The sequence below is a fragment of the Sipha flava genome, unplaced genomic scaffold (assembly GCF_003268045.1).
Source record: "Sipha flava isolate LNK unplaced genomic scaffold, YSA_version1 75_pilon_pilon, whole genome shotgun sequence".
Taxonomy (NCBI): domain Eukaryota; kingdom Metazoa; phylum Arthropoda; class Insecta; order Hemiptera; family Aphididae; genus Sipha; species Sipha flava.
In genome coordinates, this window is record NW_020273615.1 from 1,611,017 (window position 1) to 1,635,212 (window position 24,196).

At 26.7% G+C, this 24,196-nt stretch overlaps 1 protein-coding gene across 3 annotated transcripts in view; it reads left to right on the forward strand.

Moving 5' to 3' along the window:
* LOC112692601 (beta-1,4-N-acetylgalactosaminyltransferase bre-4-like) overlaps nucleotides 1–24,196 on the forward strand; it is an 87,931-nt gene that overhangs the window by 46,442 nt on the left and 17,293 nt on the right. For 2 of the 3 annotated variants that reach the window (XM_025567328.1, XM_025567327.1), the window contains exons 2-3: nucleotides 3,146–3,394; nucleotides 13,042–13,120. In XM_025567328.1, coding sequence (XP_025423113.1) covers nucleotides 3,194–3,394; nucleotides 13,042–13,120 — 280 coding nt within the window. In that variant the 5' untranslated portion in view covers nucleotides 3,146–3,193. Of the gene's footprint in view, nucleotides 1–3,145; nucleotides 3,395–13,041; nucleotides 13,121–24,196 lie in introns of those variants that run through there. The other variant, XM_025567329.1, reaches the window with a different exon arrangement.

Sequence of the window (24,196 nt, forward strand, 5' to 3'; positions counted from 1 at the left end):
GTACACAATATTTGAAGAAATACCTAATACATTAAAATCGAAAACCAACAATAATAACAACTGTTAACTACCTAATACCTATAATAAGTATATTTAGAGTGTAAAAAAGAAACTACAAAATGAAAATGAAATAGCGTATTACAATGTACAATATTTAATATTATTTTTAGTAACAACAAACTTAAATGATAAGAAAACCCCGATAACCAGCTCCAAAAAAATAGCTGGCGTTGCTCCCGCTATTCTCTCGTTAAGTGAGCATGTGCACCGTGCTTTGGTGCTTTATAAGATATTGCTTAATTTATCACAGATTGAGAATTACTTGTTTTTAAACTGGTTTTAAACATGTGAAAAATAAATAATAAATAATATAATATATTAATTAATATAATATAATAACATAATTAATAATACTATTGACAATTTAAAAATAAACAAACCAAAAAAAAAGTGATTTGTTTTTTTAGAAAAAATATGAAACATAACAACTCTGGAGCCATAATATTAAACGTATCACAAAAGTTAGTTTTAAAAAAGCATTGAATTTATCTGTATTAGCAATAAAGGCGACATGTGACGCATTGAATCCTACAGGAGATCTGGCTAATAGATGCGATCGGGTAGAAGGATATTAAAAAAAGAAAAAAAAATCGACAAAAAAAATACGATCGGTGAGATGAATAAGATTTGTATTTGTTGAGTAAGAATAGTCAGGTTTGGAATAGTCTATAGGAGTTTGGAAATAAATCTCGCTAGTATTTGGTTTAATATTATAATTAAACGTAAATAATTAATTGTTATTATCTACGTGAACCTGTAATTGCTATGAAGTCAATAAGTTGATACAACCCTCGATAAATCATCTGCAGGGTAATAGCCTGAAATGACCAAAAGTTTCCTAATTGTATACAAAATGCTCGCATAAAATAGATTCTAATATCAGTTACTTGCTGTATGTTTGCATGGATGCACCTGGATATTAAAAACATGCATTTCCGTACTGGATATTTTGATGAATTTCGTATTCACAGACTAAATAATGTCATTAAATGGGTTATATCCTGTGTTTCGTTCCGGATGAGTACAATACGAGTATATGTATATAGACACATCATACAATCGACTCTGTATAATATGCCCTCGAAATTAATACAAACATAATCGCTTTTCGGAGTATAGACTATATTATTATTTACACGTAATGTATCATTAAACGTTAAAAATCTTAAAATGTAATATTAATAAAATTTAAAAAGTATTATTTGTTTTTAGTAATTTAATAAATTTAATAACACGACAAGTTTGAATTTTATGAATGTTTAATTTCGCAATGTTACACTGTATCGCAACTGCATATCTAATTAAAATATTAACTTATAAATTGCTAAAATTACTCAAATGCGTAAAATCATATACGGATCTAGGATTTTTTTTATCCTATACACACTTTTTCACCTCGATCACTTTTATTCATCTATTCCTAGTGCATACTTTATTCAATTATAAACTTACATTTACAGAATGTTTCTGAAATAGTTGAATAAACTAGAAAAAGTATATTCGCTGCAGTGATCAATGAAGTACAATGAACATCACACCTTATTATTTTGATTCTGGTGACTTGAGCTTGAAATATGCATAACGGTCATAAATAATAGTACATCTTGATTCTTACAAAAATGTTGCTAAAAACAAATTTTGAGTATTAATTGTTATGTTTAAGATAGTTCTAAAAAAAAATTCGATACAATTCAGATTTTGAAGATGAAAAAAGTTTCGAAAAATTGTAGCAAGTAAGCTAAAACGAGTTACCTCAATCATTTTAGAAATACGCTGTATAGTAAAATAGTGGGCATAATAATATTTACCAATTTATATGACTTTTCTAGTTGAAATAGTTTTCTTGTTAACCTTTTCGTAAAAAAAATATAATATGTAATAATATATAATATACATAATAACAGTAATAGCACCGCTTTCAGACAACTACTAACATTTTAAAAATGTTATTAAATTATTGACTCATATAGATGTATAAAATACATAAAATATATTATGCCTTCTTAGCTACATATTTCAACCGTAATGTTTATGCTTATGTCATAATATGTTCAAGACTGGTAAAATCATAATTATTACAAATAATCATGTGATTGAGATTTGCATGTGTATTTAACAGAAACGATTATGTTTGATCACTTAATGATAATTTCAGTCTTTGATACAGCTTTGAGTAAATTATTTGTTTCACTATTATAATTTTTATAACATTTAAATTTCATGTCCAACATATTTGCTTTTGTCGTAATTTATGAATAATTATTGCATTATGGTCGATGTTCGGCCAAGGCCCAGGAGTGTCATCGGTTGCTACATGCTATTATTTTCTTCGCTATTGGTGTAATGAGTCACGAAGACTGCTCATTATTAATTAATATTATACTCCGTAATTTGTTTCACCGGCGTGGCATAACGCGTGCTATACTACTTTTTACTAACATTTTTGTACCAAAACTGCAGTAACGTATCTACAAAATAGACATAAAAGTTACCAAATTATTGTACACAGTAAGCCATATTTTCAACATATTATCTTTGTGTCACCTATCTGTTCATCATTCGTCTTATACGAATCCAGTCGCTTCGTGTTGTCAGGTCAGATCCGTCCAACTGCTTTGTTTACAATCCGTCTTGTCGTCGTCGTGTGTCCATCATCCATCATTGTTTATCGTCCTGACCACTTTACCCTCTTCGCATGTATTAGTTTTTAATTTGTAAGGTAATTTGTAAGTTGTATACCTAGTGTTTAAATCTTAGGAATGGTATCGGATTGATATGATAAACCATGTGCGTCATCGTAACCATACCGGATCGACCACATAATCCACCTCTACATACATTTTTAGAAAATAATTTTCAAGTTTAAAAGAATAAGAGAAGTAATAATATAAGTAACAATATAAGTAATATAAGTAATAATAATAAGTAATAATTAATTTTAAAAACGATTTCAATAAAACAATTTTAGGACCATCTTCTACGATTTTTTTTAATTTTATGTATAGCTCGTTGAATTATTTTATTAGAGAATTTGAATACGCAGCATAGTTATCATTGAAATAATTGTATTTTATTTTTGTTTTAGCTTCCCGATACTACTGCGTTGGGTCTTATTAATGTTCGCTGAACTATAATGTCCATATTACCACCATCGCGCGGAGGAATTTTGTTCGGACTGGGTATAGCTTACTTACTTGTGCAGTACATATATGTAAGTTATTATAACGAGCCACGTCGGATCGACAGTTTCATTACCACAACGACACAAGAATACCTCCCTTCAACGAACTCCGTGTCAATAATGCATCTCAACGTTTCCGGCATCGAGGCCATGGTGAGTAGTAAACAGTATTATAGCAACAATAAAAAATACGGATAGTGAGTGTGCTAGAATGTACGTAACTTGTATTAACTCCAAGAGATATTGTATTATATGATAGTATTTTTATTTTAAAACATTTCGAGCGTGTTATTATTGTGAACGCACTTACTCATAGTGGACGTTTTCTTATTTGATTTCAGGCCCCGAAGGTGTGTGATATTTAATTTAATAAAAATAAAAGCAAATTTAATTGTTTTATTGAAATGCATCATACTAATCAACTCTTTTAGCTAGGGCTCAAAACCGATCCCGAATTATGAGGTGATCGGTCAAAAAATGTTTAATACCAGTTACCTTATATTTTTATCGTTTTATATTACCGTTATGAGGTAACCGTTACTTTAGTGGTATAAAAAATATAATGTTAACCGGTTACTAGTGCTCTACACGGTCCGTTATTTAAAGAACCAGACCGGACTTCAAATTTTACCAAGGGGCTAAAGTCGGACCGGACCACACTTAAACGTTAATTAAAGACCGAAATTGGATCGAACCGACGGCTTCATATAATTTTTAGACCAGACCGAACCAGTAATTAAATAACATTTAATATAGTAGAACGTGGATCGGACTGTTGGTCCGATCTTAAAACATTTTGAACCGTTTATAGACCGGTCCGTAAGGGTCAGTCTGTATTAGCCCAGACCGTACCATATGATGTGTTTAGTATTACACTGGGTGGACTACCCAACTGTATAAATAAATATATATCTAAAGTTGTAGGTTTTTCGTTTTATTTGTTTACATAACAATATCTGTATTTAGATTTTAAGTACCATGATTGGAACCGGACTGAGACCAGACCGGACTGATTTTCATTTTTTTATTTGAAACCGGACCGGACTGAAAATAATGCATTTGATCTGATAACTGGACCGAACTACTCCTAAAAATTATTGAACCGGACCAAAATGACGATTCAATAGTTTTTATATGTTAAAACCGTACTAGACCGGACCATGCAGAGTACTACCGGTTACCATTTAAAAACCGTTATTTATAATATTTTATTACCCTATACTAGTTAAAAGCCAGTTTTCGACAAATTTTCATTTTCATCCTATTTATATAGAAATTGTAAACGATTTAATTTCTTGTATACCTAAATGCGATAACATTAGTATCAGTTCATTAATTATTTTTATTTTACTTCAATTACTGGATTCTTAGCGTTTGAAATAAAAGTTCAAATAAACTAAATTATCAGAATGTAAATCAAAAGGTCAGTAAACGTAACAAAAATAAATTATAATTAGATAAATTTAAACTGATAAATTAAAAACTATGCACGTTATTTGTATCTAATGTGCAATTAATGATTGATTAAACAAGGAACATACAGGCTTTATTTTATCACATGACACTTATAAAGTACAAAAAAACCTACTTCATGTTATAAATCCATACTAACAGTGTTTGACTAACACACGAGCGTTAATTTACGGTGCGTTATTTTACGATAACTACGATATTTATGATGAATATATATACGAGTATAATATACTCAATATATATAGTGTTACAACAAATATTTACTTCTATTGAGTATTTGTCCATGTATCAATAAGACAACGAACATAATGGCAGGAAAAAATATTATTTTTTTAGGTAAAAGTAACTTTTTATAAAAATTAAAAGATAAATTAATAGATACATGTAGATTTATCCTTTCATAGTATTCCGAATATGTCCTGCCGAAGGTGCATTTCATTTTATTATTAAAAGTATCAGCAGAGATCTAGAGAATTTTTTAAAATTATTTTCAGCACGGGTCGGCATTTGATGAGCTACTGTGTATCTTAACTATTGATGATACTTGACACACAAACTACGAATGGATGAATATTAAAAATAAAATAATAATCGGTCGCAGATTGTGTAATGCCACGTATGTAGTCTCTACGTTTCTTTTAATGAATTTGGATTGAAGTTCTTATCGCACAATATTTCTACCACGGTTTTAAGTCAAGGTGTACTTACGCGACAGTTTTAGAAGTGTCGCGGGTTAATTTCACGGCACGATACTCCTGTGTTGTGTTTTATTGGTTTTAATGTAGGTACTTTATAAACTAACAATAATTAATATTTAACTAGCAAAACGGGTTTAAAATTATGGCGTAGTAAAATAACGTTCGTGTGTTTCTAACCAAATTCAGAATTTTATTTAACGACTAAATATCTTTTAAAGATTAAACAGTCATAGTCATAACAATATGATATAATATAGAGGAAAACAATTTTTATTTAAAAGTGAGCTGCCAAACTTGCGGGTTGTTTAAAGACACAATATACTATTCATTACACAAATGCATCGAATCATATGAATTTAAAATACAAATAAATTCACGAAAACTTTTTTAATAATAATATTAACAACAGATATTTCTGGGACACTGTAATATGGACAACCAATTATATTAAACAATAATAATTATCATAGAGACCGTTTCTTATACTGACTATACTCGTATGTGGTTTAATAGATAAACAACGCTCGGAGGCATTGAATTTAGACATTAGAAACAATTCTAAAGTCAGTTTCAAATATTACTGTCATTTTAATTATGGAAATAAAATATTAAAAATAGATAAAAACCGTTAAGAAATATAGGTTTAAGTTCAGGAATATAGCTGATAGAAAAAGGGCCCTTAACTAATTTATATGAAAATTCTAAACATAAAGTCATGTTGTTCTTTAAATGTAAATATTTTTCATAAAAACATAAATGAAATTAATAAACGAATATTAATAAACATACAAAATAAAAAGGAAATTCAATTTATTACTATATATAACAAAATTCGTATAGTGGAAATTTTATTTTACTTTAATATTGATTGTAACAGGACTAACTACATTTTATTTGAGAATTTATTGTTAAATATAATAAAATTTTCAATTATTTTGTAGTCTAAGAATTTTCCAAGATCCATGTACCCTATATTCAGTGAAGTCCAGAGGTATAGTTCCATTTCACTTTCCACCATTGCTTTGATTAAATAGATTAAAACAAATTTGATAACATAAGGTAACCAATAAACCATTCATAAATTCATAATAATTATGAATTATTAAGAAATTATTAAGAATTATTCTATTGATTATCGGTATTATATTATCGTTGTTTTTTTTATGTGGTGGTCGGTTCTCGAAATATCAGATTTTACCTGTTTTCGTTTAAAATCAATAATCGGTTAAAAGTCCTGCTTTTAGCGGTTTTTTTCTTTATCTAGAGTATCTTAATAAATATAAAGATAAATACTCTGCTAAAATTGCAATACTTTAACAATCAATATTATATAGGTATGTCTGAGATTAAGTACAAGTTTTTTCGGCAGCAGACTTGGTAGCAGTATATTCTTTAATTAGTTAAACCTAATTAAGTCACAGATTTTCTGTTTTTATTTTAATAAAATAACCATGTCTTATAATTGTAATCGAATACTCGTATTCTGCAATAATATTATTAACATTATTATAAAGTGAGACAAAAATTATTTGCTTTGTTATTAAAAGTTTTACTTCTAGTAGTTGTGTAATTACAAATGTTTAAATATTTTAATTTGTTCAATTAAATCACTGAATTATTTTATGAATTTATTTCCTTATTATATTTAATATAGTTATAAATATAACATTACTTATTATTATTATTAATATTTCTTCTAAAATAAAAACAATTTTATTTTAGAAGTGTAATATAATAAGTCTGGTCCATTTAAATATATAATTGTTTCCAAACAAAAGCTTATTATGGTAGTTCACTGTAGACGTAAAGTTTTAGTAAATTATTGGTCCATTCAAACGGAAAATATTTTATCGTAAAGATGTCGTTGAATTTTATTTTAGATGTTTTGTTACAGGCTTCTCGAGTAGTCACCGATTCACGTTGATTTACTCCAATAATGGAAGTTTAAAAATGAAAACGACTAGATATCTTTGAACATACATGCATAACATTATTCCACTTTTTCGCATTACTGTCCTTTTTATAATATACCTATATATTTTGAGAGTATGAACTCAACAAATCAATGTTAGAAAACGTGTATCACATAAAACGGTTCAATACTCTAACAATGTTTTGAATGAAGCAATGTTCTGGACGAAGTCTAAAGTTTATTTAGGATATACTTATATATTCAAACTATACAGTTAAGGTTATTTCTTGTGTACCGTGACATCACAAATAATACGATCGATCAGCAGCTTTCTATATTTGAGTGGGTTGTAAATTAAAACGACTGATACGTAATAGAAAATTATATTAAAACCTTACACAAGAATAGTTGTATATAATGATCGGATATATAATATAATAACCTACTCAATTTTTTTTCAGCGAAATATATCGAGTATTTTTTTAAATAATACATTATACCTTTTATAAGAGAAGTTAAGCGAAAAATATATGTGTTATATTTATATTTTCTGTCATTATAATGCATATGTATTTATATATATGTATGTATTACTTTAAATGCTTCGAAATTTTATAAATCAATTATAAACTGTCACTATGGTAGTTTAAATAGGTCATTTTTTATACTACACATTTTATTTTTCAGTAGTATTAGTTTTCATTGTTTTGAATTTTAAATTTAATATTTTATTTTAAGTTTTTCTTTGATAAACTTATAATTAATTTTTAAGACTTTAAGTATGTGAGAACTATAAGCCTATTTCGATATCGATTTTTATTTTTTGTATTATCAGTTGAGTGTCGTCCACTTGTAATCAAAAATTATAATTTTAAGGTAATGCATTTATACAGTAAATATTGCGATATTAAAGCCAATCCTATCACACTCAACAAATTATAAAAGGTTATATATATCTATTAAATCTTGTTTGTTTTAGTAGCGTGAACAATACTTATCAATTTATAAATGGTAAATAAAATTCAAGTTTAAATATTAATCTATACAGATTTTAAAATTATAATTTCTGTCGGTTTACTTATAAATCCGATTCTCTTTTACTATATGTAAATAATCTTATCTTAAGCAAACATTTATGTACTACAATGTATCATATATAACTATACCACTGATCAATTATTACTAAATGGCAGGTTCATATGAATATAATAATAACACTATCACTTTTCATCAAGCTCCGTATGGCTTTATGACTATGACTTTACCACTATGACTTTCAAAATTTCTCATTTCTGTGGTCATATACCCTGTATTACTACAAGAGCAGTATGATATAATTAAACTTACTCATATGTACGACTACCATTATTCATTATCAATAATTATTGTTGAAAATGAAAGATTCAAACATGTTTATGGTTCTCTAAATTACTGATCATCATAAACACAATCGTAAAATATAATCAATATTAAAAAAATGTAGTACAATGAAAAATCAATATATAAACATTGAATCTATCATTTCACTAAAGTTTAATTCATTTAGTTGAATACGTTTTTTTCTTTAGAAATAAAATAAAATGGAAAAACCAAATTTATGATTTGAAACAAAAATATAATCGTTTTATTAAATATAGTAATATAAGTTGCGAGCTAAGAAAGTATGGTTGAAAACAATAACGCTATAATTTCAATTTTTAATGCAATGTTGTATGCGCATTTAGTATAAATACCCATATACGGATCTATATTTTTCTCTTTGCTTATACTACAGTTTACAACACTGTTATCTCACTGAGCACCAATGTTGGGAAAGATAACTAATAATTTGATTTAGATTAAAGATAAATATAAAGATCGAAGATTTATCTAAGATAAAGATAAAAGACAAAATGTCAGTTATCTATATGTAGGTGAAATAAAAAGATAAAATATTATTTAGAATTATATTATTATTAATTAAAATAATATTAAAAATTTAATTCTAAGCTTTTTTTTTTTTTTTTAATAAATCTATGTCTTAAGATTTGATAGAATATTTTTATTTTTTTACAAGTGAATTGGTAAATCTTATATGTTAATGCGTCTAATTATTATATCTTCTACTTTTTCTTTCCTTCGAAATAATAATTTTAATAAATAAATAAGAATAAGCAAACAATAGTTTACACTTTAGTACTTAACACTATACATAATTGGAAATAATTTACACATATATGTGGCAAAATATTTGACAAAATTCGATTGTCAGATTCAACGGATTAAATTTTTTATTTAATTTTAGTAAGTTTTCCAACAGTCGATTGAAGAACATAGATCTTTATCGATTATGAATCATATAAATTTTAATTAAATTATTGCTATTATTACCCCGTCACAGTTCATATAATTTCAATTATTATTCAATGATTAATATGATTATGAATCTAATGTAGACAAGAGTGAGTAAATAAAATAATGAGATAACTTTTTAACAAAACCTAAAAATAAATTATAATTAAAAAAAAACCTCCAGATTGCTTAATTTACATATACCTTATACCATATATAGTATAAGGTCTATGTTAATTTAATATCTGTTATCTATCGACAAAAAAATCACCAAAAGATAATTACAATTATAAGATAAAATATTTTGGCTTTATATAGATAAAAAATAAAAGATAACTTCTACGTTATCTAGATTATCTTTTTGATAATTTATCCAAATAGTCCCAGCACTGCTGGGCACACTATCAAACCAACACTAGCAAATCTCCGCTGCCACATGTCGTTCAGCGAATACTAATAAAGTAATAAGTAATATTCTAATGTGTGGTTCGCCAATGTTTCCAATAAGACTGCTGCTAAACGTATCCATTAAGGTTGTATTTTTCATCGCAATTATACTCCTCATGTTGTTATTATTAATATTTTATAGGTACTCCGTAATTGGTACCATTTCCTGTAAAGTTATAAACATTGTTAAATACTATACGATTGCCCCGAAGCGTAAACAGCACGAGCATCATCGAGGACCACCTCATTTTGTGCCAGAAACAACACTGACAACAATTGTGTCAAATGTAATGCGACAAACATGAGGTTTTTCCTTCACATTCACTGTTCGACTCCGAAATCAATACGTGCTCTGAATTGAATTTTTTCTTCCGTCGTCTGAATCCAGCGTCATTGCTATTATCGTTACCTCGTCTCCAAGTTTATTATAATTACTTTTTTTTCATTGTGGTTTTGTTATTAGCGCCCAGGTTCAACGTAACTTTCATGATCTAAAATATCAAATAAATTATCTGTATGGTTACCATATTGTTGTACGCGATAACACGACCGAGGTACAATCAAATAATAATCCAATAATAAATCCGATGGTGATTTACAATGGTGACAAGAAAACCCTAAGTCGCTGAATACAGTGTAACTTGTTTGATATCAATGGCAATTTAATATACTAGTAGGTACTTCAGAGTATAAAGTGTCTTTGTAACACTGATATGAAAAAGGTTTGTTTATACTACAAGTTTAGAATCAGTTTCCTCAATAAGCACCTACAGTGTAAATTTAAAAGGTCTCTTGAAACTTCCATAACACTATTCAGTATAATTAAATAATGAACTACATACAAAGAACATGGATAGATAATAACCACTCTAATCGGATATTTATCTTTTGATGCACGTAACTCTGTAACGTTCGCTTTCAGTCAGCGTTATCATCTTGGGGTTTCCAATAGCCTAGTTTTAGATATCGACTAAACCATCTGCAGTATGTGTCTGCGAATCTGCTACTAACCAGTACAACCTCGAGTTACAAGAGACTGTCCTAATCTAAGGATCAACATTTTGAAACCTTGATGTTTGATTGACTGTTTTACAACAGTTGTTACATCAGTTTAATGCAATGATGTTTTACACCTATTAATCAATTTTGCAAGACTTCGCGAGTCGTGAATCGGGCTGCTTACAACATAAAACTCAAGTTCCCTGTCTCTAATATTTCAATAGTTATCTTCTGGTCGTTTTTCATCGTAACAACATGTAATTATACCATTACATTTTACGCTTTAGACCATACACATAAATCTAGATGAACGTTTGACATGATTTAATGATATGACCGGATTAGATTATGTCTACAAGAATTGAGAATGGTATTTTCCAGCATCCAAGGAACATGCTATCAGCAAGATATATTTTAAATGCCTTCATTTACATTATATTGTTTGTATCTTATCATACCAAAAATCTAATAATATTCTTTATATTTTAATATTTTAATACGAAATACATACATACATAATAGCTGAAGGAACACTTTATGTGGAAAAATAGCTGCTTCTGAAACTTGAACTCCTTTTATAGAACTAATTAGTTTGTTTGATTTGTTGAACTCAACGATCAATTACTATTTTCTTGACAAAGCTTAACAATTTAAAACTCTAGTTCAGTTAAGTTCATCTAAATTTATGAGTGAAAGCACTGCATTCATACATACTACATCTAAATTTGTAAACGTACAATGTTCAACATAATTTTTTTTAAATCTATATCGTTGCACCAAGTAGTATATCAAAGTAATTATGTAATGTGATTAATATATACAGAGATCCTCGTTAGCCGTAAATTTTTTTTATCTGTGGTTTTATTTATCCGTTGTTTACTCCGTGAAAAAATATATTAATGCGATAATATTTTATCTATAATATACGAGCACTGTGCATAATTTAAGTAGATTAATTGTTGTAGATAATTTTTATTATCGTATCGTCATTTGGTAGAAAATATAAAATAGTCGAATCTGGTGTTCGAGAAAAAGAAAAATTTGAAGAAACAATACGAGGCAATGTTATGGAAAGTGCTCCTATTTATTAAATAAAAATATTACTGTAAAAAATTAATATAAACGTTATTGTGATTTTAAAAATAAACAAATAAATTTTAACATCCTTTTTTATATTTCTTTATGGTCTCGTTATCCGCGCAACTTGACTGAAACGTAACTTCCACGGATAATGAGGGATTATTTTATATATTAACTAATCGATAGCAAAGTTGAAATTATAATTTACTCGTAAATATTATATAAGGTTTTATTCAATTAAACTTGGTATTATATTTTCACAACAACTTCACAATATGTTTGTATAAAATTTTTAAGTATATTTTATGTTTCGTATAAAAAACTATGTTTTAACAAATTTATTCATAATTGATCCAAACAAATACATTTCATTAGTACACATATATTATTATAAATAAAAAATCAAATTTTAGTTACTAAAAAATTAATTTCAATAAAAAAAAAAAAAATTGTAATTCTAGTGAATATTATGTTATAAATTAACTTGTTATCCTAATAGTAAATTATATCTAAAATAATTGACTTTCGGAATAACAGACTTTTTTCTGTAACCCAAGTGTATTAAATCTTAAAAACTATGGATTTATTATAAAACATTACTAATATTAAAGTGTACTAAAGTATTTATTAAGATAGAAACAACATGCTTTACTAATTAAGCTCCTAGATATTTTGTTGCTATAATAATGTTAATAATTTAATATACTCGAACATTATATATTATTTGATATTCAATTTACCAAAACAATGGTAAATCGTTCCTATAGTAGATAGTTAGTACACCATCTCACCGAAAAACTATTGAACTAATAATAAATGATTAATTTTATTATTGTAATTATATTTTAATTTTTTTATAGATTTACAATAACATTCAAACTAAACAAACGAATGAAAAACAACCTCTCACGCCATGTCCTCAAACTCCACCTGACTTAAGTAAGTTGATATGTTTATAGATATAAGTTAAAATATATAATTGGTGAGGGTAAAAAAATAATACAGTTTACTTAAACAATCTTAAAGTGATTTAAAAAAATTGAAATAACAAACAAAAATCATACTAATACCCAATCTTATAAAACGTTAGAATAATAATTTTAAATTAAATAAAACCTATAAATAGTTAATATATTATTATAAGTTGCGCATCTAGGTAGGTATTCAAAATATCTATACAATTTAAAATAATCAAAAGGTGTTTCCTTTTTAATCGCTAGTGAAAAAAAAACTAAGTGCTGAAAGTTACATATAAATTATGACTAACTAGTGATTATTAAATATACACCTGGCGCCACAATAAGTACATTAATTTGATTACTAACATATATAGTTCATTCAATATTAATATTTATTAACTACAGTACTACTGACTTATGCACATATTATGATGTGTAATGTGTTACACGCTGTATTTATAGGTTTTTATAAAATGTCCGAAGTGTTCAATACTGCGACAGTAAAAGATAGATTCTTTTCACAATTAGCTTTATATACAAAGGCACAGGTGGATATTATTTATAAGGGTGGGGAGGACGTTATGACTATCAATTATTTGTAAAATGAATGAATTAGTGTTTGTGAAAAAAATTTCGAACAAATCATGCAGCATGTAATAATTAAATATTTTTATTTTTATTTTACTACACACAATTAAGAAAAATTACTTATAAATATTATGTAAGTAAATTTAATTTTTGTCTAAATTATACTAATTCATTCACAATTTGTAATGATTCCATTAGTAACGTTTCTATAAATATTAAAAAGTACAAGCACAAACGCAATTGATCGATTGTATTTTTTAAATATGTCTTTTAATGCTTCCAAGTGTAAAATAACGTTCCGCACTCACCGTAGACATAGGGACAGTATCTAAATTTTTCAAAAGCTATTATCATAGGAAAAAATAACTTATTACAGTTTTCTAATACTGCCACTACTTTTGATTTCAAAGATAATAAAATGTACGTATTAATATAACTTAATACTAGGTTATCTTATTTTATTAAACCAATATAATAGTAGATACTTATCTTGAGAATCACAAATATTTTTTATTACCAAATAAATTTTTATAAAATTGTATTATAAATATTTATCTTCACTCAACACATTCCACACAAGTATAGTTTTACAATGATTTGTTTTAATGTGTAACTGAAAAAAGGTCTTTTGTTCTTTCCAGTACCTACATCAAAATTAAAAATTCCTTTAATAATTAAATATTTACTATTTGAGGTTTAAATGAACCTTCGAAATATAAAGGTTGAACTTCCCCTTCCTTACTTACATTGCTGGTTATACATTTTGAAAACTTTTACACAATTACGTAAGACTCACAATTCATACAGTAAAAATGTTAACTTAATTTACCAAACAGGATTTTATGAGTTGCGGGAAAAAAACATTTTGACATTTTTATTGCGTAAAAATAATATGTATAAGGTATTATAGCCTGTATATACACAGTACATTTTAAAATATTTATTCTATATTTATCATTGCGTTTAATTAATTATTTGGTAAAAAAGTACACCAATTAATTAATAATAATATTTATGAGAAACAAAAAAGTTTACAAAATTATTATAATTGTATTAATTATTATAAAATATTAATAATGTAATTTTACCCGAAATAATATATACTGAAAAAAAATATTATAAAATAATTAAATCGATAAATTTCAGTTCATATAATTGGTTACACACTTAACGAATTATAAAACACCACCTGTATTGCAATATTGTAAATTTTTTCAATTGTACCTTGTATAGTTGTCGAATGTAATATTAAATAAAAAAATAAGAATCAGAATTTAAATATTATATAAAACAATCAAAGTCGAATAGTTTTTTTTTTTTCACTATCTTATAACATTTTATAATAAAATCACTGTCCAAAAGCATTAGTTTCAATTTTAAACATTATAAATTATTATTGTTTTAATTCTTCTCATATGACGTTAAATAATTTTGAATTCCACCTCTCTTTTCGACACTATTATAATAAATTTAATATAATAACGATGATTCATACATTTTTATGGCGATATCTCGTGTTTTCGTATTGTTATTGTTGTAGAAAATAAGCTGTTATGATTTGTGGTCTTTCAAAAATTCGTTTAGATACGCGTTTTCAAATTATCACTATATATTGGACTATATCTAACTCAACTTAGGTTTTAAAATAATTATGTAGTGTATAACATGATTGTGTTAAAAAGAAGAAAGCCTCGAAAAAGTTCGTCGTATTTTTCGGTGAACTGCGTTTTTTTCTTCCCAATTTTTTTGTCGACATTACACTATAAGTGTTGTGTGTTGGATGTGGAGACTATAATTTGGATGATTCTTAATTTTCCTTTAAAATAAACAGAATCTATTTCAGCCCACACAGCTGTAATTGAATTACCTTTTTTTTTATTTCATCTATAAATGGACATCCCTTCGAAGAACCGAATGAATATACCATATAATTGGTTAGCACCATTGGCTTTAGTGTCATAAGCAGAATTGGGCATGTGTCGAATAAAAAATTATTCTTTATTTATTTATTTTTCGTTTGATTATTCTAGCTTATACTACACCATATATACTTACACCATTTTAATTTTTACGACTGTGCAAATTTAATATTTTAACTGTTGAACCATCATAATTATTACTAAAGGTTTAAAAAAAAAAAAATTATTTTAACGATTATTCATTAGATATTCTACGGGTTATTATAAATTATTTTATTCGCTATTCGGTTATTCGTTACCTATTTAATTATTCGCCATTAATTATTCCATAAAATCGTATTTATCTCAAATAATTCGTAGAAAACTAGAAATTTCAACTTTATTGAAAATTGAATTTGTTGTGTTTCGTATTTTTATCTGTATCATACGTGGCCTTTGTAAGCAATCGCTGGAGTCACATATCGTAGTAGAATTTAGAGATTTGGGGTTTAAAATATGTACAAATGTACCTATATAGTGAACGTGTGATACTATTGAAAACGAAAAATTATAATTATACACACATAAATTGGGCGATTGCGACCAATAAATGATAAATATATGTAGTTTAATTGTATATATTTATGTGGCTATATTAATATCTAATGACACTGTTTACATTAAATAACATAAATTACAATAATAATAATAAGATATAATACATATAATGGCCGACAGCTGACTCACTAAACCACTAAGATGATGCTAAAGTTGATGTGACTCATCAATAACGAAGTGGCCAGTGATTAAAATATAATCGTGCACTTTAAATGACGTCGTCCTAACATGGGTATAATAATACATGACGTAATAATTGTATCTCTGATTGAACATGACTCAAACATTCGCTACGCTCAGCAACCGGTGGACTATGAACTAAGAATATCCAAATGAACAGTTTATCAATTATTATGGATTAAACATATACGAGTACGTCGACGTCCAACATTATCTTCAGGCTTTATTGTAAGATGCAGTATGACACTAACTGTGCATTAGAAACAATAAAATGTGCTGTAGAATTAACGAACATGTGCACTTTATTATTATAAAAGATGATTTGACCGTTCATGTAATATCAGTAAAAATAAATAAATTATAAACATGACGACTTGTTTGAATATTAAGTTAGTGAAACCGATGTTGGCTACTTCCACGTCGTTGGATTCATTATCTGTTTCATCAAAATCAATAAAACGAACGTGGAAAGTGTGGGGCGAAACTTCTTTGTAACTTACATTTTATTTGTGCAGTTGGAAAAAATTCTTACGATAAAGCTTGATTATCTGCTATCGAAAATATCATAAAAAAGTAATAATTTAAACTGTTTTAGATAAGAGGCTAATCTAACAGGTTTAACACTCGCTATCGACATGTCATTTGTTCTTCTTATTTTATTTTTTTATTACTTTCATTTTTTCTTTGAATATTATTCGCAATTTGCTTAATTCATTTATTCATAAGTTAAAATATTCAGAATAATTTTTATTTTTTATTCATAAATAAAATTATTTAAAATAAAATATTATTCTTTATTCACAATACAATCATTTATTCATGCATTCATTCTTTATTCATTATTTTGATTTGTTTTTTCTCAACTTTGGTTTTAAGCAACTAAAACCTATAGTTTTACTTTAATAGAAAAAATAAAAAAAAATTTTTACTACTTTTCGATCATGAAATTTCAACGTATATTGTCTGATCACTTGTTAGAAGTTTACCAGATACCATAGTTATCAGCTAAAATTAGTAACTTTATATGTAGTATAGTCAGTTATAAGCAACTGCATACGGATTATATATATGTATAATTTAAAGTACTGAAACACATCACCGTTAATAATTCGAATGCTGTTAAAATATATGTTTAAAAACACTTAAACATCATATTTGCCTGCATGCTCACTTACTCGACAGGAAACATAATTATTTATAATTCATCGATTTGTATCGACAAAAAAAATGTCTAACCCCGACTGACGATCAATTAATCACGTGACCGCTAATTTACTGCTGTAATTATTATTTCAAACGCGTGTCAATAAATATATTATTAATGGCCGATTAAATATTTTTAGATTACCGAACGCTCTCAGTAATAATGATGGTTAAATCACAATAAACAAATAAATATTCAGACAATGGAGATACTATTGTAAATGTGATAACTAGACCGCGGATTATATGCATTTGCATATCTGCATATGCAATTGCATATAATCGCCTTTTTTTACTAAGTATGCATATCTCATTGATTCATGATGTAAATGGCATATTGTTATTAATTTTCAACAAAAAACACAGTGATTGAATGTGTTAAAACACATACTACATATATATATTTTTTTATTTTTTTTTTTTTTTTATTTATATATATATATATAAACATATAATCCATACCGACCAAACTAATTGACTGGACGAGTTTCTACTGCTGCCGTTATTTATAAATAATGTATCGAGTCTAGTCTTCAGACTAGAAAAACTTGAGTCTAGTCTTTTTTTTTCTTATTAGTCTAATTGGTAACTAAACTATTTAAAAGTTCTGATGCCTTACCAATCCGTGATACCAAGGAAGGATTTGAAACCCCGTCAATTCAACACGATTTAAATCTGGTTTATACATATTTTTCTAAAATACTAAAACTAACTACAAGGCTAGGAGCAAGAAATTTGCTACAACACAGTTCGTTAAAAGTTATGGAGGAATTATTGTCAACAGCAGCTGGACTGCCTGACGTATTTTCAGAAAAAATCAGAACAAAGATTACTCGATTACTGAATAAAAAGCCTGCCAATGATTCGTTAAGTATGATCGATACTTACATTAATGGCACTATTACTGTACTTCCCGACATAATAACGAGTAACATGACTTCTACATTTAAATACTGTCCTGTGATGTTAAACGGTCATTTTCTCCATTTAAATTTTATTTTGGATTACAAGCGTCATAGTTCTACAATGGACCACTTGGAGCAACATTAGTGATATACTGCTACGAGAAATATAGTTCTAAATAAAATTTATTTAGAACTATATTTCTCTATATTTATATGTATATTTAATATACATAAATGATATATAATAATTATTTATTATAATTCATCATCATAATTTTTCGGTATTTTTTTAAATTTAATTTTTAGCGCATATTTTAACATAGTCTATGCATATTTTTGTATTTTATGATTCATATTTGCATGCATGTAATAGAGTATGTTCACTGTATATAATCCGCGGTCTAGTGATAACTAATAATGTTGAACGGTTTTTATCATTTTACTACGTACTCGTGTACACTTCTCTGAAACGCATAGACGTAGTAGTAGTGTCTTATGTTGCAGTGTATTTGTAATTTCTAACGATTTTAGCCATTTTTTTGATATTATTTTGTTTACAATAGTACAACAACTAACGATATCGATTAAACACTTGTATGTTAAAATAATGCACATAAATAATATTATTTAAATCATATCTTTACTATTTGATATGCTATGGTTATAAATTTGATATCTGCTTTCAATAATAAAAAGAGTTAGTTGTCATTAGAGTGCATGATCGAATATAAATTGTCGAATATATATTGGCATCAATGCCAAGACAATAAATAATATTTACAGGTTTAATGTATAGGTCATATGAATATTTGAAATTAAATAAAGTGGTACACATATCACTCATATTATCAGTTGTTACAAGCCACCAGCGAGATACAAAAACTTACAATTTATTTCCCAAAAGGTACCGCGGTGATCCATTAAACGCAAGAAATGTATTGCTTTGAAGAGTTCAACCTAACTTAATTTAAATTTCAGATTCTAAGTGAAACGAAGTGTACTTCATACGTGTATGCGTATAGTGGATTTACAATGCTACATTATTTATTTATTTTTTGATACATTTTTCATAAAAATATGCACCAAAAGTTTCACAAGCAACTTTATAAAGTGGAAACTGGTCACAGATGTTACTTTTAAATGAATAATTTTTTGATTTTGTCCGTAGAGCCCTACAGAGAAGAAAAAATAAATTGAAAAACCCAATTTAATTAACGAAAATATGGAAACAATAAAAGCACAAAGTTATTAGCTTATTTTCTTATAAATCAATAAAATATAACTCTACAAACCCTAAAATAAATATTATAATATATACAAAATTATATTTTGGGCTAAAATTTGATATATTTTTATTTTGTTTAAATTCACAAATAAATAATTTAAATAATTTAAACTATAATTATTATAGTTCCTATTAAAAATAATTAATAACAAGATTAACTGAATAATACATTTAAATATCATATTTTATATAAAAATATATATATAATAAATATTATTTATATAAATTATATATGTATAACATAAATATAAAAATGTCAGTTATCGTTTGACAAAATAAATGTTTGAAGAACGTAAACTTTGAATTAAGATTTACTGTATTTATTATAATAATTTTAATAGCTGTGTGTTGGAAAATGAAAATGTTATTATAAAATTTTTTTCCGTACTTTAATATTGCATTTATAATTTAATTTAACTGTTTTAACTACATTCGCCAACTTAAATTACATTAAATGTTATGAGAAACATTAGCAGTTTATCAAATCCACATTTTTTAAGTTTATATTAGAGATGTAATGTATATTCGAATATCATTATTCGATGCTACAATACCTATTATTATTAAACGTTTTATGTTGCATAAAAACTTAAACGAATAATTTTCGTTACGTATTGTATTGTAGCTTCGAATATTGATATTCGAATACTCGAATAATTCCCATCACTGGTTTATATGTTACAGTAAGGTTAGTAAATGTTTATAAATTTGTGAATTCATTATTTGATTTAAATTATTGATAATAACCAACAAAATTGTGAATAGTTGGGAATTTCTGGTTAAACACGTTGATTACCGTCTAAAATTTAGAATAATGACAGTAAAAATATTTTTCGTTAGTTAAATCATCATACTCCTTGACACATTGATGAATATAAATATTGGTGTATGAATAATATTGTTTTAATAAAATAATACTTAAATTATTATTTTACCTTTGTTATGTCACGGAAATTCTTTCTATTAAAACAAATAATAAATATTTTGTACCGTTTGATTTAAAATATTTGACAATAGCTAATATATACTAGTTATAAATGGTTATTTCCTCCGAATGCCACTAATTTAATTTAAATAGAAAATTGGTAGGTAACTTTAATATTTAATAATAGGTAAAAACGTTTTTCTCTAGTTATCATAAGTTACCATAACATACAACAAAAAGTGGTCTTTGTTTTTTGACTTTCAAATGTTTTACTCCCACCCGTTTATTTCCGTCACTATTCGTATAAAAAAGAAAACTTTGGTTATACACTATTTAATGATAACTCACCCATTTCTCATACCACAAGAGGGTTAAAAAAAATACCAGAGAGGGTAGTTTGAGGTTTTCGAATTAAATTAAAAAATTATGGCATAAAACAAAAAAAAAAATAATGGTTTAACCTTTATTATAGAAATCAATATTGACCATAATTATTGTTCCATTAACATTTTTAATGAACTCATTATTAAAAAAAAAAAAAAAAAAATAATAATAAAATGTAAAATATTTAATTTATTTGGTGAAATAGATTGCTGATGATTAAAGTGAAATATATTTGAAGAATGGTTGGAGATACAATAAATGCGTCGTTCTAAAAATTATTTGATTTTTAATCTGTTAACAAAAATCTGTGTATATTAAATTACAAATTATCGTTATACTATACTAAATTCAGTTTATTCAAACATTATTTTTGTACATAAGTACAGGATTTTATTATTGGGGCTTTCAAATATTAACACATCCACTGCCCCTCACGAAAATATTACCTATCTATTTATTAATTTATATCTATTTTTAAAATTTATAAGACTCATAAATTCTTTTATAATTTTTTTGTTTTATTCGTTTTTATTATACGTAATTTTAACTCAACTTTGAATTTTAAATTACTTAAAAAAAAAATTGTTTTATACAATTTCATTTTTTTAAATTTTATATAAAGTAAAAAAGTAAAATGAATGAGATATGATCTAGATTTCAATGAAAACATAAGAATTTTAACCCTTTAAAGAAAATATTATAAGAATATCAACTCTCGAATCTTTACTTATTATCCACATTTCTTATCATATCTTGTCAATGATCAACCTAAATATAAAATTAAATTATTAAATAATAAATGTCTTTTATAAAATATTTATAAAATTTTGTTCATACACTCAAGTCGATTTATATATTATGTTATTATTATGTATACGATACTCAACTTTTCGTTATAAATCATTACCATAGTATGACTAAAACTTAGTGAATACTTATAATTCTAAAATACGTATTCTAGTTAATTTCCTGAATTGTAATAAAATGCATCATTGTAACATGAGTATTCGGTGTTCGATAACAATAGCGAATGTCCGCCGATAGAGTAATCTAGTTGAATCCCTACGGCTAAACTATTTCTGAAGTAGGTACTCTGAAGATGACCGATTAATATTTATAGTCCTGTTGTGGGACTCCGAGGGTTCGTCAATCTCGTAATATATATAATTACCAAACCAGCAATGCATTGATGTTTATTACTTAAACCAGTGGCGTAATTTGGGGGTGGGGGAGGGGGGGTAACTGGAGCATTTGTCAGTTTAGTTATAACTTCAACTTACAGTCAGCACACTTAATGACTATAAAAAGTCCTCAGGGTGTTAATATTGTCAACAAATATTAATTGCGGATCAGCTGATCTCCTAAACTTCTCCTAAATCCGCGCCCCTGGAATCAAAGCAACTACGCTAACATGAAAAATCATAGTAATTATTTTCTTACAATAATGTTATTGTTGTCTTAATCTTGACATATTGTTGACGTGATTTAATAAAACTAGATATGTATAACCGCTATAACTTATACATTTTTGTTCTTTTGATCAAAATCGAACAATTATAAATACTTTGAAAAACTGAGATACGTGTTGTTAACTGTCACATACACGAACACAATGATAATTCGTTAATATTGGATTTGGAAAAATATAAAAACAAAAATAATACTTATAGTAGAGTTCGAGCGTAACGAGAAAAAGCATTTTTAGTATGTATTTATCGAATCTCACTCCAATATTATTTTGTTTGGGGGCCCATTATATATTTTTTACCAGATGCCCCCAAGCACAAACCAGCCCGGCAATGGTTCCAGGTCATTTTGAGTCTAATAAGTTGTTGTACCTTAAATCCGCAAGTGCCTGCTGTTTCACACAATTGGTGTTCTATAACATTTTGGTTATGGTTTAGTAAGTTTAAAACATTAATGTTATGTTGTTGACAGTGACAATATAATTTATTATGGTGATGTTGCATGCTATATAATTGTGTGGTTTCGAAGGATTATTATCACAGATGTCACACGCGCGCGCGCATTCGCGAAACAAAATATGTTCTATCGAACTGTGCACACACGACAGGTCCGTGTTAAAAATAGATTTGTTTGATGATAATTTTTTAAAACGTGACACATTATGTCGCGTATATTTTACCGTTTGTCGTTTTTGATTTACGAACGTGCATTTATTGAACTTTTCGTAAAACTCCAGACACATACCAGATCCCATGGTCCTGAACTCAATGTATTTTAGGTACGGTAAAATTTAAACTTTCCATAAAACAGTGCCAAAAGTGCCGTAAAATATGTCTGTAAAATTTATCTTCGGAAAAAAAAATTGAAGTCAACAGTATACGTTATTATTAACCACGGTCGTGCGTGTATAGCTTCGTTTTCGAGAACCATAAATACGATTCCATTATAGTACGTTACATATTTTGGTGAAGTTTCGCTAATGTGTTATCTGTATTTTGCATAATTTTCAAATGTAAATGTCCAAACAACTGGAACGTGATTTATTGATTTGCGTGTACAGGTCTTCCGACTCGAATAAATGGTATATATTAATAACCATTTATTATGTATCATTTGCTACAACCGTTCTATCAAAGACACAGATTTTCCAAAAACAAAGTTACCGTTAATTACACTCATTCATTTATAATAATGATTAAATACTTAGAACTTTCATGGGTGGTTAATTTTCAATTATTATTACTTTAACAATGCAGTTGGAATGCATTATTTTTATACTATTATGAATAGAACAAATACGTAACTATTTATAGCAATAATTAATACAATAAAAACAAAATACATATGTGTTGAGTAAAACCAAAACACTCTATGATAGTAATCGAATGATTTACAGATCATTATATTCATGTTAAATATTTTAATGTTCTAATTTCGAGATTGTTAATCATGATTCTAGTAGAAAATATTTTTCATTTTACGAATATATTTTCATTTTATTATAATCTCTTTTAAAATTGCAAGCTTTTATTACATTATGATATACAAAAACATTTATATACGTAACAATTAAAATTATATATTGTTACGGCTCCTTTATGCA